Genomic DNA, 13405 nt, shown 5'->3' on the forward strand with positions numbered 1-13405 from the left:
CCTATCAAATACTTCCCTCCTCCCTTTTTGCTCGCATATAAGTCTAAATTTATACTGGTTTTGAAGTTTAAAAAAATACATACAGCATGTGATAGAAGTTTCCAACAAGTTTTCATCATGTTAGTTTTAGGCAGAAGAAGAACCTCTCCCCTCCAGCATCCCCCATGTTTGTTCTCAAGCCTATGACTTTGGAGGGTGTTTACTTTGGATGGTCATCGCTGTGGACATTACTTTGTGCTGCAATTTCATATATTCTTGGTCTTACATAGTGCCATCAACCCAAAGTGCTTCTCTAAACTATATTTTTTTTTAATTAAGTATTGAGATTGGCTTAATTAGACATTAATATCACCTCCACTATTGTTTATTTGGTGGACGCCTTGGACTAAAAGGGTGGATGGGGTAGACAGGACAAAGTTGTTAATACTTTGCCCTTCTTCAGTGTTTGTCTTTTAGTTTTTACACAACATATGTAATATGAAGAAACCACACAGGGAGATACAAATAACCACGTTTCCTAAGTGTAGGGAACGTGCAAGGCCTAGTTACAAATACACACTGCTGCTCTAGCAGGGTTCTGGTGGCTTTCGAAACATAGAAGACAGGGGCCTTTAGAGGGCTCACGAACTATTTGAATGTAGTAATACCAATTTATATACACAAGTGCGTTTCCTCTAAAAGATCTCAGTGTCTTACAAACATTAAACCTTACACCACCTTTGTGAGGTAGGTGCATATGATTATAGATAAAAGGAAACAGAGAGAGGTGTAAGTGACTTGCACATTATAGAGTAAATCAGTAGCAGAGCTGTGAATAGAACAATAGAGTCCTAGCTCCTAATAAATGGTTGTAACTATTAAAGCTTGGTATCTCCGGATGTTAAGATGACTAGTAAAATGAAAAATGTATTGGAGTTTTTATTGAACATTACTAGGGAAAATAAATGTTCTCAGTGCTGAATCAGACATTGAGTTTCAATGGTGGTAATGGTTAGGATTAGAGACCCAGCACTCTACTCAAATCAATTGGATCATCTACTGGCATGGAGAGCAAGGAAGACGAGAGTTGTTTTAGAACATCCATCTTCCTTACTAACTTAAATAGAGAAAGTAATCAATACAACTTTATTCCGTATTTGTTTAGAGACAACCTTGCTCTAAGCTGTGCAGAAATCATCTGTTGCTCTGTGAATTGTATTAAAATACTAATAATTGCCATGAAAAATTATTAGTCTTCTGTTCATAAAATAATAGCAACTCTGTTTCTGTTGTTTTTACAAATGGAAAGTGAAATTTAGAATTTGCTTGCTGCAAGGACTTTGACTGGAATCTAACTAAGGGGCAAAGGACTTCCTAAAACTGTTTCTGGTTAGAACAATGTAGCTTTCACGTGCTTAACTACTGATGACCTGAATGGCTGAGAGCCAGTTGCTTTTGTTTAGCACTGTAGTATGTAGGTGCTGGATGAGTGTGAACACACAGTTTGATTGCTATTCAGGGATATAAAAAGTTCATACAGATGAATTCTTCACCTACTCTGAGCCCCATGGATTTTTTCATTTCCCCCATATTACTTTATCCTCCATAGCTTTGAGACCCCAAATCACTTGCTGCCCCTTTTCAGCTGATGACTGATTGTGACTTACTTTGGAGTCTGCAGATTGAGCTGTGGTGCTGACAAGCTGAGTATTACAAGTCATTTGAGCACCCACAAGTGTTAATCTCACTGCCTTCCAATACAAGGAGGGAGGGAGACTGGAATCAGAGGTAAACCACTTGTCTGCCAAAAGCAGAGCATGGGTCCCACAAGACCACCCAGAAAAAAATGAATTTTCTAAAATGTTTGTGTGGGGTTTTCTTTTTTTTTTTTACAGTTTCAAGAACCACCTCAGGGTAGGAATCTGAAATCATATTTTCAGTAAATATCATGCATTGCTTCTCCTTTCTTTTGGCCACTCACACGTGCCAACCCCTCCTTCCAAAATATCTTTCCAAGAAAAACCTGCTCCTGAAGATTCTTCAGTGTGGTTTGGAAGGGATTTTTTGTTTTCCCAGTAAAGTAGTCTTGTGTTTGGATGCCAGTGCTTATGAACTGTGCAAAGCTCTGGGCTTTTTTGAGTACTGTATCAGCCATAAAGTCTGAGAGTCCTAGCTGGTAGTGAGAACATGCACATTCACCCACAGCAGCAAGCTCCACTTGTGTGAGTGTTGGAATGAAGTGGCTGTGTGTTCCCCTGTGGTACTAGCAGTATTACAGTGTGTCTGCTCTTTAATTAGGTTCTGAACTCATTTTAGTGTTAATGGACTAACAGTGGGAATGTCTGTTTACTTGCAAGTCGTAAAAAGAAGCAGAGCTGGAACTCAACTCTAGGGGCTGATTCTGGACTACTATGGAGTTGGGAATGTGTGCATGTATAATTTGTACATCCTTCTCCACTGCATTCATTGTCACTGCTGGCGACATCCAATCTTGATTTGAAGACTTCAAAAGGAGAATCCACCACTTCTCTTGGTAGTTTGTTCCAGTGGTTAATCACCCTCACTGTTAAAAATAAGGTGCATTTTTTTTTAAATTTGTCGGGCATCCGCTTCCAAAAATTGGTTCTTTTTATGTTTTCTTCACTCAGTTGAAGACCCCTTTAGTACCCAGTCTTTTCTGCCCATGAAGGCACTTGTACACTGTAATCAAGTCATCTCTCTTTTTGATAAACTAAACAGATGGCATTCTTTAAGTATGCCACTGTTTAAGGCATTTTCACCAGCCTTCTAATCACTTTTGTGGCTATTTTCTACAGCTGCTTCAGATTTTCCACATCCTTTTTAAAATGTGGACAATAGAACTTCCTGTTGGTCTCACCCCAGAAATATAACACAATCCAATGGCTGGAAGTTGAAGCTATATAAATTCAGGTGGGAAGTAAGGCGTAAATTTTTAAGTGAGGGTAATTAACCATTGAAACAGTTTACTAAAGGTTGTAGTGGATTCTCCGTCACTGACCATTTTGAAATCAAGATTGGATTTTTTTTTTCTAAAAGCTCTGCTCTAGGAATTATTTTGGGGAAGTCCTGTGGCCTGTGCCATACAGGAGGTCAGACTATATGATCACACTGGTCCCTTCTGTCCTTGGAATCTATGAATGCCCTATACAGAGGTAAAGTCCCCTCCCTGCTTTTACTCACTACTCTTCTCTTTAGATATCCAAAGATCACACTGGGCTTTTTTTGCCACAGCATTGTACATGGGAGCTCATGTTGAGTTGCTTGTCAACTGTGATCCCTAAATCCTTTTCGGAGTCACTGCTTTCCCAGACAGACTCCCCGTTCTGCCAATCTTTGTGCCCTCTGCAGATTTTATCAGCAGCGATTTTATATGTGCTTCGAGGTCGTTGAAAATGTTGAATAACGTCAGGTCTACTACCAGTCCCTGCAGTACCCTGTTAGATGCATCCTCATTCAATTATGATTCCCCATGGACCTTATGAGGTCTGTAAGTTAGCCAGTTCTTAATCCATTTAACATGTGCCTCCCCACTTTTAATGGTCTTGTATCTTGTTACTCCCTTGCCTACTCCACTCCACCATTAATACCAATCTTCAATGTCCAAATTGTCTCTTCTCCCACAAATGTCTGTATCATCTTCTACACTCTCTTCTGCACCCTCCTTCATGAGCTCAGTACCCTCTCTCCTCATTCCAATTGTTCTAAAAAAAGCCTGTGACTACAAGAGATCAGCCCGCCAGCGTTGGCTGGGTTGTGGAGTAGGCAAGGTTAGCTATCTATTTATTTTATTTTAAAAAGCTTTTAGATAATTTGATACTGTTGCAAACCATCACTTGTGCAATAGCAACCGTTGTTAACCTTTTGCATTAGAAAGATTGTTTTTAAACATGCAAATTTAGAAAATGAGTTGATGCTTAATATTGAAATCTTAGCTCTATTACTTTGTGCTTGTTACAATATTTTTAATTACTCAAGCGGTCTCTGATAGAATAGAATACATTATGCAACAATAGATGCACGTGTAGTATGTTGTAATATATTGTAACTGCAAATAAGTGTTAATACAGTTGTTTCAGTTACCAAATTTAAGCACAGAAACCCAAACTGTAATATTCTCATAGCAAAGCTGACATGTTCCATTTGTACATGTATACTTTATTACTAGTTAAACCATTTTGTATAATTTGTCAGTTAGTGTAACGGTGCCTTACTTTCCACCCCACTTTCAGTGGTGGAAATCTCAAAATGTACTTTTAGAATTCTTTTTTAGCTTGGTTTAATCCTGATACTTTAGATTTTTCAAAAGAAAACCCCCCATAAATTAATTTTCCCATATGTGATAATTCAGTTTGTAACCATTAATGGCAATGAACCTTTTAGCTATCTCTGTTTTTCTCTGATGCATTTAGAATTTAGCTTTGTTTGGAGCTGTAAAGAGTAAACTTCCCTTTCAAATTCTTTATGGCCTGAACAGATTCTGATGTAGGTGATGACTTTCTGCCTCCCTCAATTCTCCCTACAGTTTCAATTGGATAAAATATTCTTATTTGCTTCATGTCTTAAACTGTCACATAGTATTGCTATGTCCTGTTAAACAGTTCCCACATACCACGCCAGTGGTGGCTGCATTTCAGTGATAGGCTTAGTAACCCCTGTGTATATATGTTTGTAAAAATCTTAATTGCACTGTGGAAAAAATCAGGTTATCTCTCTTGTTGCTATTTTTCCCTAGTTGAAAATAAGATATAAATCAAACACCCACAACCTTTTCTGAGGGATTAGAATACTGAGGGAAAAGTCAGGTTGAGGATGGGATGCAGTCTTAATAAGAATCAAAATGTAATGGTGAATTCTTTCTCTCTTAATGTTTCTCCTCAGACTCTCTATGGCCAAAGATTCGGGTTCCACTGAAGGTTGTGAAGACCACAGAAAACAAGCTTAGTAACCGCTTCTTCCCCTATGATGAGATTGAAACGGAGGCAGTCTTGGCCATTGATGATGATATCATCATGTTGACGTCAGATGAACTGCAGTTTGGTTATGAGGTAAGAGGATTACTTTTTTCCTCGCCATGTTATGCTATCTGCCTAACACTGTGTGTGTGTATATATGAGTATCGCATGGGGAAAAGGGCCAGGTGATGAGCTGGTATAAGTCGTCATAGCTTCATTGACATCAGTAAATCAGTGCCAATTTACGCCCACTGAGGATCTGGCCTAAAAAAGGTTGGGGGCTCATGATTTTTTGAAAAACCTTTTAACTATGGTAAAATTCTTAGCCAACAGTAAATACCTTGTAAATGGCCTGTCAGTGCCATGAGTCTCCAGAAAATTCTGTATACTTTAGACAAAAGAAATCCCTGCTAGGTGGGAATGGAGTCTATGGCTCTTCAATTTCAGTAACTTCTACTGGCATGCCAAGTCACAGAGGTTTTGCCAAAGTTAATACCTCAGGTCTGTGTCTATAGGAGAGCTTCACAGTAAATAAGGGTCACATGTGTCCATTTTTTATTATTGCCCATCTTGGATTTGGTGGGTCCAGCTGTGACCATTTGTTTTGTGAACAATAGAAATAAATATTGTTACATTGCTCTAGAATATTTTTAGCAGCTAAGCACCTTCAAATAAATAAATGATTCTCAGTAAGCATAACACCTGAGCTATTCTAACAAATGGGAATCAAATGTGACTGAAAGTTTTCTGTTTACTGGTCTCTTAGATCAGTAGCCACAGTTGCTCCACTGGCTAGTACCTTATCTACACCTCCTTTCTGTATGAAGTAGTGGACAAGGCAAGGTCCAGAGGTTAAGTATTAAGAACAGGAAAGGCCTCCTGAGGGGCAAGTGCTTTAGTCCTAGGTGTGGCACAGCAAAAAGGGGGATTGATATCGTCTGTCAAATGGGAGATACACAACACACATGGTGGAGGCAGTGAGGACGCAGTGGCTGCTGTTACAGTGATGGTATCAACAAAGAGAAAAATAGAGTCCAAATCAATTAGCCATGGCATTAGAAGGAAGGTGAAATTTTCAAATCTGTACGTGAATCATCTGTCAAAATGACCACACATTTAAAGGGAGGTAGTGAGTTTCACTCGCTTCTGAAATTTAGATTTTAAAGAAGGGGGTTGAAATTTCTCTTACGGCATTTATTTTCTCCTTCCTTTTTTATATTTGGGTATGTGACTAAGTATATAGAATCTGACATTACTATAACACTTGCGTACAAACAACAATGCTCTGTGTTGTGGAAATAGAAGACTTTTTTCCAAAATCTAGTATTAATAGAAATATTAAGTAAATTAAAATTTTCTTTTAAAACCAGGTCAGGAAAGCGTTTTTTGTTTTGTTTGTTTTTTTAAATGTATGTATGTATTATTTACACTTTGCTGGAGAACGGGGAGTCCAAATAAAATGACACTGGGCTTAATGCGCGAGAGCTGGACTGTGAAACTGATGAGTTAATTTCATTGCCCAGAGTGAAATAACAAAATCAAACAGCATAAAAGACTAGAAAGTAAAATAAATGTTGCAATCTATTCGCTGTTACTAATCTAACCTGCTAACATAGGGTTTTGTCAAGATGTATAACTTCAGTATCCCTTTAATGTGAATCCTCCCCAAGTGAGAGAAACTTTTAGCCAATTACCAGGTTTTGGATTCAAGAAGTTATTTGTGGAAACTTAGATATGTTAACTTAAACAATAACAATTTTTTTTTAAAGTAGGTTTCAGAGTAACAGCCGTGTTAGTCTGTATTCGCAAAAAGAAAAGGAGTACTTGTGGCACCTTAGAGACTAACCAATTTATTTGAGCATGAGCTTTCGTGAGCTACAGCTCACTTCATCGGATGCATACCGTGGAAACTGCAGCAGACTTTATATACACACAGAGAATATGAAACAATACCTCCTCCCACCCCACTGTCCTGCTGGTAATAGCTTATCTAAAGTGATCATCAGGTTGGGCCATTTCCAGCACAAATCCAGGTTCTCTCACCCTCCACCCCCCCACACAAATTCACTCTCCTGGAGAGTGAATTTGTGTGGGGGGGTGGAGGGTGAGAAAACCTGGATTTGTGCTGGAAATGGCCCAACCTGATGATCACTTTAGATAAGCTATTACCAGCAGGACAGTGGGGTGGGAGGAGGTATTGTTTCATATTCTCTGTGTGTATATAAAGTCTGCTGCAGTTTCCACGGTATGCATCCGATGAAGTGAGCTGTAGCTCACGAAAGCTCATGCTCAAATAAATTGGTTAGTCTCTAAGGTGCCACAAGTACTCCTTTTCTTTTTGCTAAAAAGTATCCTAAGTAGTTCCAGAATGAGCCTTCACTACTGGTGGTGCAAAGCTCCGAGGGCTTCTGTTTAAAGACACTACCGCAGGTGATCTTAGGTTGTATTTCAGCAGGAAATCATTGTAATCAAAAATAAGGAGCGTGCATATCCAAAGACGTAATACTTTACACTTACATAACAAAGCACTTCACAGGTGTTAAGTCTCTTATGCCCCCATGTTAGGAGATTATTATCCTCATGGGGGAAATTGTGGCAAAAAATAGTGCACGTGACTTCCTCAAGTTTACATTTACTTAGCATCAGGAATTTAAATCCAGTACTCATGATGCCCCATCAGCTCAAACCATTAGAGCATGTTATACAGTCCAGGGCTTGTCTACATGGAGATTTAGTGAGGGGCAAGCCAGTGTGTGACTGTATAGCACACTAGGCTGTTGTGTGCTGAGTTGCCGTGTGTGAAACAGCAGTATGTCAAAGCTTACTAGGGAACTTCTAGCACACAGAAGGTGACTTAGTGTTCGGCAGGCTAGTGTATTGTAGATTTACACCTTGGCTTGCTGCACGGTGATTCTCCATGTAGAGAAACCCTTATTTGCCTGCTGTGGGCCAGATGCTTGGATTTCAGGACTGCCTGAGTAACAGCTTGCATGGGTGAACTTAGCTGTTTCAATACAGCATTACTTTGTCTGGGAGACATATTTTGCAGTCCCCCAGTTTAACTGTAAAACCATTCTAGTTTAATACACTGCCATACAGATAGAATAGTAAAATACCTCATCAAACATGTAACTGAAGCAAACCCAGGGCTAGTTTGAATCAATATATTTTTAGATTACTAGTTTTTTTAAAAATGCTGAATCATACAAAAGTATGGCAACTTATTTTACTTATACAATTTTTCCTCTTAAGGCAGCGGGGATGATAAGTTCCTGCTCTCCAGCCCAGAAATCAGGGACTGCAGATTGATCTTCTCTGGCCCTGAGTGTCTTTGACTTGCTTGACAGGCCTGAACTGGCTACCAGATGTTTAAATTGTCCTCAGCCTGTGATAATTTATTTATCTGTTTATGTATTTTACCAGGAAAGTATCTCTTGAGTTCTTGACTCATTTGCAGGGGAATCCAGAGGGAATAGTAGCAGCATATAATGTTACAAGAAAGTTTTCTTTTAAAAGTACGTCTGCTTCTGCTTCAGTCACAAGAAGCATTTGGAAACGTGACATTTAGTTACTTTCTTCCCTTCTCCCCTCATCCTTGAAATTCTGTTTTTAAACATGTGGCAAAACCCCTCTGTCACACAGACTTATGTGGATGTATAGAGTAGGATCTTAAAAAATAAATTAATAAATAAAACTCAAAACAAAAGCCCCACAACTTTGATCTCCATACGATTTCTGCCATAAAAAATTGTAGTAACACTCAGTGTCAGACATTTTTTACTTGTTAAAAGTGAACTTTTACAGTTCAATGATTTATTACATAATGTAAAAACTATAGGCGCAAGCTGTTCCTGTCTGCTGCTGTTATAAGGAGGTATAGGAATACCTAAAATATTGCAAATTGAAATAGGATCTCTGTAGAAACCTGTGACAAAATTTCACCAAAGTAGAGGTAATAACAAACTAAAGTACTAAACGGAACAAGACAACTTTTCTAACCATTCATTAGCCTCTGCTATTTTCATTTCAAGGCAGATTACTAAAAAAGTCAAGAAACTAAATATATTCAGATTATCATAATTAAAAAAAAAATGAGGGGAAATCCATTGGTTTTTACTTTTGAGCAAGGGACTTGGAGCCTGCTCTTTAGGATACAATTGGGTTGTTGCGTGGTCTCAAGGCAAATTGCTTAATCTTTCTGTGCCTCAGTTTGTCCATCTGTAAAACAGGGATAATAGTTTCCAAACATGGATTTTTGGGAGGACTTATTAATAAATATTTAGTACTTTACAACTTCAAAGTACTGTATAACCATTTAATATTAAAGTAATAAGAAAAAAAAAACTTAAGATGGAATTACTTTATTCCCTCCAAGCTATTTTTACTCTGAAGTCTTTCAGATTGCATGTTATCTGTATATACCTAGGAAAGAGTTGGCCACAGTTGGTTGGAATTGTAAACATATTGCCTGCTTCTGTTTGATGGTTGTCTTGCCTTACCCCAAGGTTCACTTTGAAGGTCTCAATTTTTCTGCCATACTTCAAAAGTAAAAATCATGGCCTGCTCATTGATGAATTTATTACACCCATTACATCCATATTAATCAAAAAGTGATCTTAATTAAAGTTTTGGATAGCCCCAGTAAAAGGGTGGTTCTTAGTACAATCTTTCTCCCCTTCAAAGCAGGAATAATGTAACCATTTTGCTTTCTAAAAGAGGATTTGTATGTTACGTTATGTTTGGAACCTACATGCTGCCCTTGAGACTTCTCTAAACTAACTCTGCTGTTGCGGTAAAGTTTTTTTTTTCTTCAAATTGGAATCATGGAAGGCATCCGTTGTCTTGGTCTGGGATTCTTATTTATGTTGTTTAACAGCAACACTAGCGAGAAAAGACTGCCCATGGAGTGTGAGAGAGAAAGGTCCACAGCCCCGATTTACTGCATTTTCCTTAATCCACATAGGAGAGCCACAGCATTTCACTTTTATAGGACTACACTTTCTTTCCTTCTTTTGGAACTACTTTGTTCTTTCTGCTACTGGTTCTAAAACAGATCAGAAAACTCTTAATTTGGTGCATCCGTTGCTCATATCTTTATTACAATAGCAGCTTTCATCCATTGTGCTCTACAAGAAGAAATCACTCAAGCCACCTCTGGAATGGATGGTGGCAGCTGTTTTTGTATTGCACAGCAACATTACACAATAGTTTGGGCCAAGAGGTAAAGCACACTGTATCTAAGTGAAACTACAGAGGGCACTTTAGTGAGACATAATATAAACACTCATTTTGGAATTAGGCTTGGACACTTCGATTAATGTCCTGTTCTTGTGTAATAGCTCAGTGGTTTGAGCATTGGCCTGCTAAACCCAGGGTTGTGAGTTGAATCTTTGAGGGGGCCATTTAGGGATGTGGGGCAAAAATTGGGGATTGGTCCTTCTTTGAGCAGGGGGTTGGACTAAGTGACCTCCTGAGGTCCCTTCCAACCCTGATATTCTATGATATGCTAGTACCCTAAGATCTTTAATAAGCCCAGATTGTCAGAACTTCTGTTTTGAAATCTCATCTGCAGACTATCCTGATGCTAAAGAAAGATGGGAAGAATAGTAAGAGGCCAGTATGGCTCCATCGGGGCTCTTTAATCACCTGAAAATCAAACAGGAATCCTACAGAAAGTGGAAACATGGACAGATTGCTAAGGAGGAGTACCAAAGAATAGCACAAGCATCTAAGGGACAAAATCGGAAAGACTAAAGCACAATATGAGTTACAACTAACAAGGGACATAAAAGACAGTAAGAGGCTCTATAAATATATTAGAAGCAAGAGAAAGATGGATAGTGTAAGTCTTCTACTTAGCAGGGAAGAAGAGCTAATAATGCATAACGTCAAGAAGGCGGAGGTGTTTAATGCCTGTTTTGTTTCAGTCATCAGTAAAAAGGTTAATAGTGACCAGAGACTTAACACAATTAATATTAACAACAAGGGGGAAGGAACAGATTAAAGAATATTTTGATAAATTAATGTATTTGAGTTACCCGGGCCTGATGAAATTCATCATATGGTATTTGAGGAACTAGCTGAAGCAATCTCTGCACTATTAGCAATGATCTTTGAGAACTCAGGTCCCAGAAACCTGAAAAAGAGCAAATTTAGTAGCTGTCTTGAAAAAGGGGAAGCCAAGAGGACACAGGGAATTATAGACCAGTCAGACAAACTTCAATACGTGGGAAAAATACTGGATCAAATTATTAAACCATCATTTTGTAAGCACCTAAAGAATAATAGAGTATAAGGAATAGCCAACATGGATTTGTCAAGAACAAATCATGCCACACCAGCTTCCTTCTCTGACAGGGTTACTGGCCTAGTGCAGAGTGGGAGACTGTAGGTGTGATGTATCTTGATTTTGTAAGGCTTTTAATACAGTCCTACTTAACATTCTCATAAGCAAACCATAGAAATGTGGTCTAGATGAATTAATTCACGTGGGAGCACAATTGGTTGAGGGACCATACTCAGAGTAGTTATTAATGGTTCGAAGTCAAACTGGGGGATGTATGTATTGTGTCTCGTGGGGTCAGTCTTGGGTCCAGTGCTATTCACGATTCTCATTAATGACTTGGTTAATGGAACAGAGCGTATTCTTATAACATTTGTGAATGACAGCAAGCTGGGAGTGGTTGCAAACATTTTGGAGAACAGGAGCTGAATTCAAAATGACCTTGACAAATTGGAGATTTGGTCTTAACTCAACAAGATAAAATTCAGAAAAGACAAGTGAAAAGTACTAGGCTTAGGAAGAAAAAAATCAAATGCACACCTGCAAAGTGGGAAATAACTGATAGGCAGTAGTACTGCTGGAAAGGAGTTGGGGGTTACAGTGGATCATGAGTATGGGTTAGTAATGCAACACAGTTGTGAAAAAAGCTAATATTCTGGGGTATTTTAACAGGAATTTTGTATGTAAGATGTGGGACATAATTGTCCCACTCTACTCAGTACTGGCAAGGTCTCAGCTGGAATACTTTGTCCAGTTCCGGATGCCGCTCTTAAGGAAAATGTAGACAAATTGGAGAGAGCCCAGAGGGGAGCGACAAAAATGATAAAAGGTTTTGAAAACTTGACCTATGAGGAATGGTTAAAAAAAAAACCTGGGCATGTTTAGTCTTGAGAAAAGGAGACTGAGAGGGAACCTGATAAGTTTTCAAATGTATTAAGGGCTGTTATGAAGAGGACAGTGATCAGTTGCTCTCCATGCCCACTGAAGGTAAGACAAAAAGTAACTGGTTTAATCTGCAGCAAGGAAGATTTAGGTTTACTAGGAAAATCTTTCTAATTATCAGGATAGTTAAGCAGTGGACTAGCCTTCCAAAGGAGGTTGTGGAATCCCCTCATTGAAGGTTTTTAAGAACAGTTTGGATAAATTCCAGTCAGGGATGGTCTAGGTCAGCAGTTCTCAAACTTCATTGTGCCGCAATTTCCTTCTGACAACAAAAATAATACTACATGCCCACAGGAGGGGGACGGAAGCCTAAGCCCACCCGAGCCCTGCCATGCCGGGCTGGGGAGACAAAGCTGAAGCCAGAGCCCCGCCACCCTAAGCTCGGGGGCCCAAGCCCAAGGGCTAAAGCCCCAGGTGGTGGCACTCAGGCTTTGGCTTCAGCCCTGGGTCCCAGCAAGTCTAACACCTGCCCTGGCGACCCCATTAGGGGTCCTGACCCACAGTTTGAAAATGATTGGTCTAGGTGTACTTGGTCCTACCATAGCTCAGTGGGCTTGATGACCTCTCAAGGACCCCACTAGCCCTACATTTCTAGGATTTTACGAAAGATGGCATGGCTAAAAGCATTCATACTCTATCATGCTGAAGCATTGGAAGTATGCTGACAGGTGAGATGAGTACTCCCTACTGAATTGTCCGCACTTAAGGATTTTCTTAAATATCTCCCATCCAAGCCCGACCTTCCTTATCTTTAGAGAAATGTCAAGATCACAAGCCAAAGTGTCAAGGATTCCTAGCAGATTCATACATGGCAGCTAACCCTCAAATCAAAAAAGGACAGTAATACGAAATGAATATTTAGTATAAGGTTAAGTATAAGCTATTGTGAAATCTCCCATAGAAACAGAAGCTGGACGTATTAACTTGACTGTGGAAGTACTTGTATTGATTTGGGCTATGAATTGAAGGTAGCTATCTGAAGTCCTTCCAAGAACAGCCAGCGAATGAACTACTGATGAACATTAGGAAAAAAACAACATTTCCATGGAGTTCACTAGCAGTAGTTTTAAAAAAAATCTTTGCTTGAAACAACTGGGTTATATATTATAGCTGCTGCAGGCTGTCAGTTTCCAGAGGCCAGAAGCTAGTGGTGCGTCCTGCATTGGTGCTTTTAGAAGACTGTAAGCCACTATCCATAAAACCTAGTTTTTACTTTGTCAAGTGGGAC

General features: G+C 39.2%; 1 protein-coding gene across 2 annotated transcripts in view; it reads left to right on the top strand.

Annotated features, from left to right (window-relative positions):
- The window catches only part of EXT2 (exostosin glycosyltransferase 2), a 95944-nt gene that overhangs the window by 66326 nt on the left and 16213 nt on the right, over positions 1-13405 (top strand). For both annotated transcript variants that reach the window (XM_075129540.1, XM_048853907.2), the window contains one exon: positions 4879-5045. In XM_075129540.1, the coding sequence (XP_074985641.1) occupies positions 4879-5045 (167 nt within the window). The remainder of the gene's footprint in view (positions 1-4878; positions 5046-13405) is intronic.

Source organism: Caretta caretta, chromosome 6 (assembly GCF_965140235.1).
Source record: "Caretta caretta isolate rCarCar2 chromosome 6, rCarCar1.hap1, whole genome shotgun sequence".
Taxonomy (NCBI): domain Eukaryota; kingdom Metazoa; phylum Chordata; order Testudines; family Cheloniidae; genus Caretta; species Caretta caretta.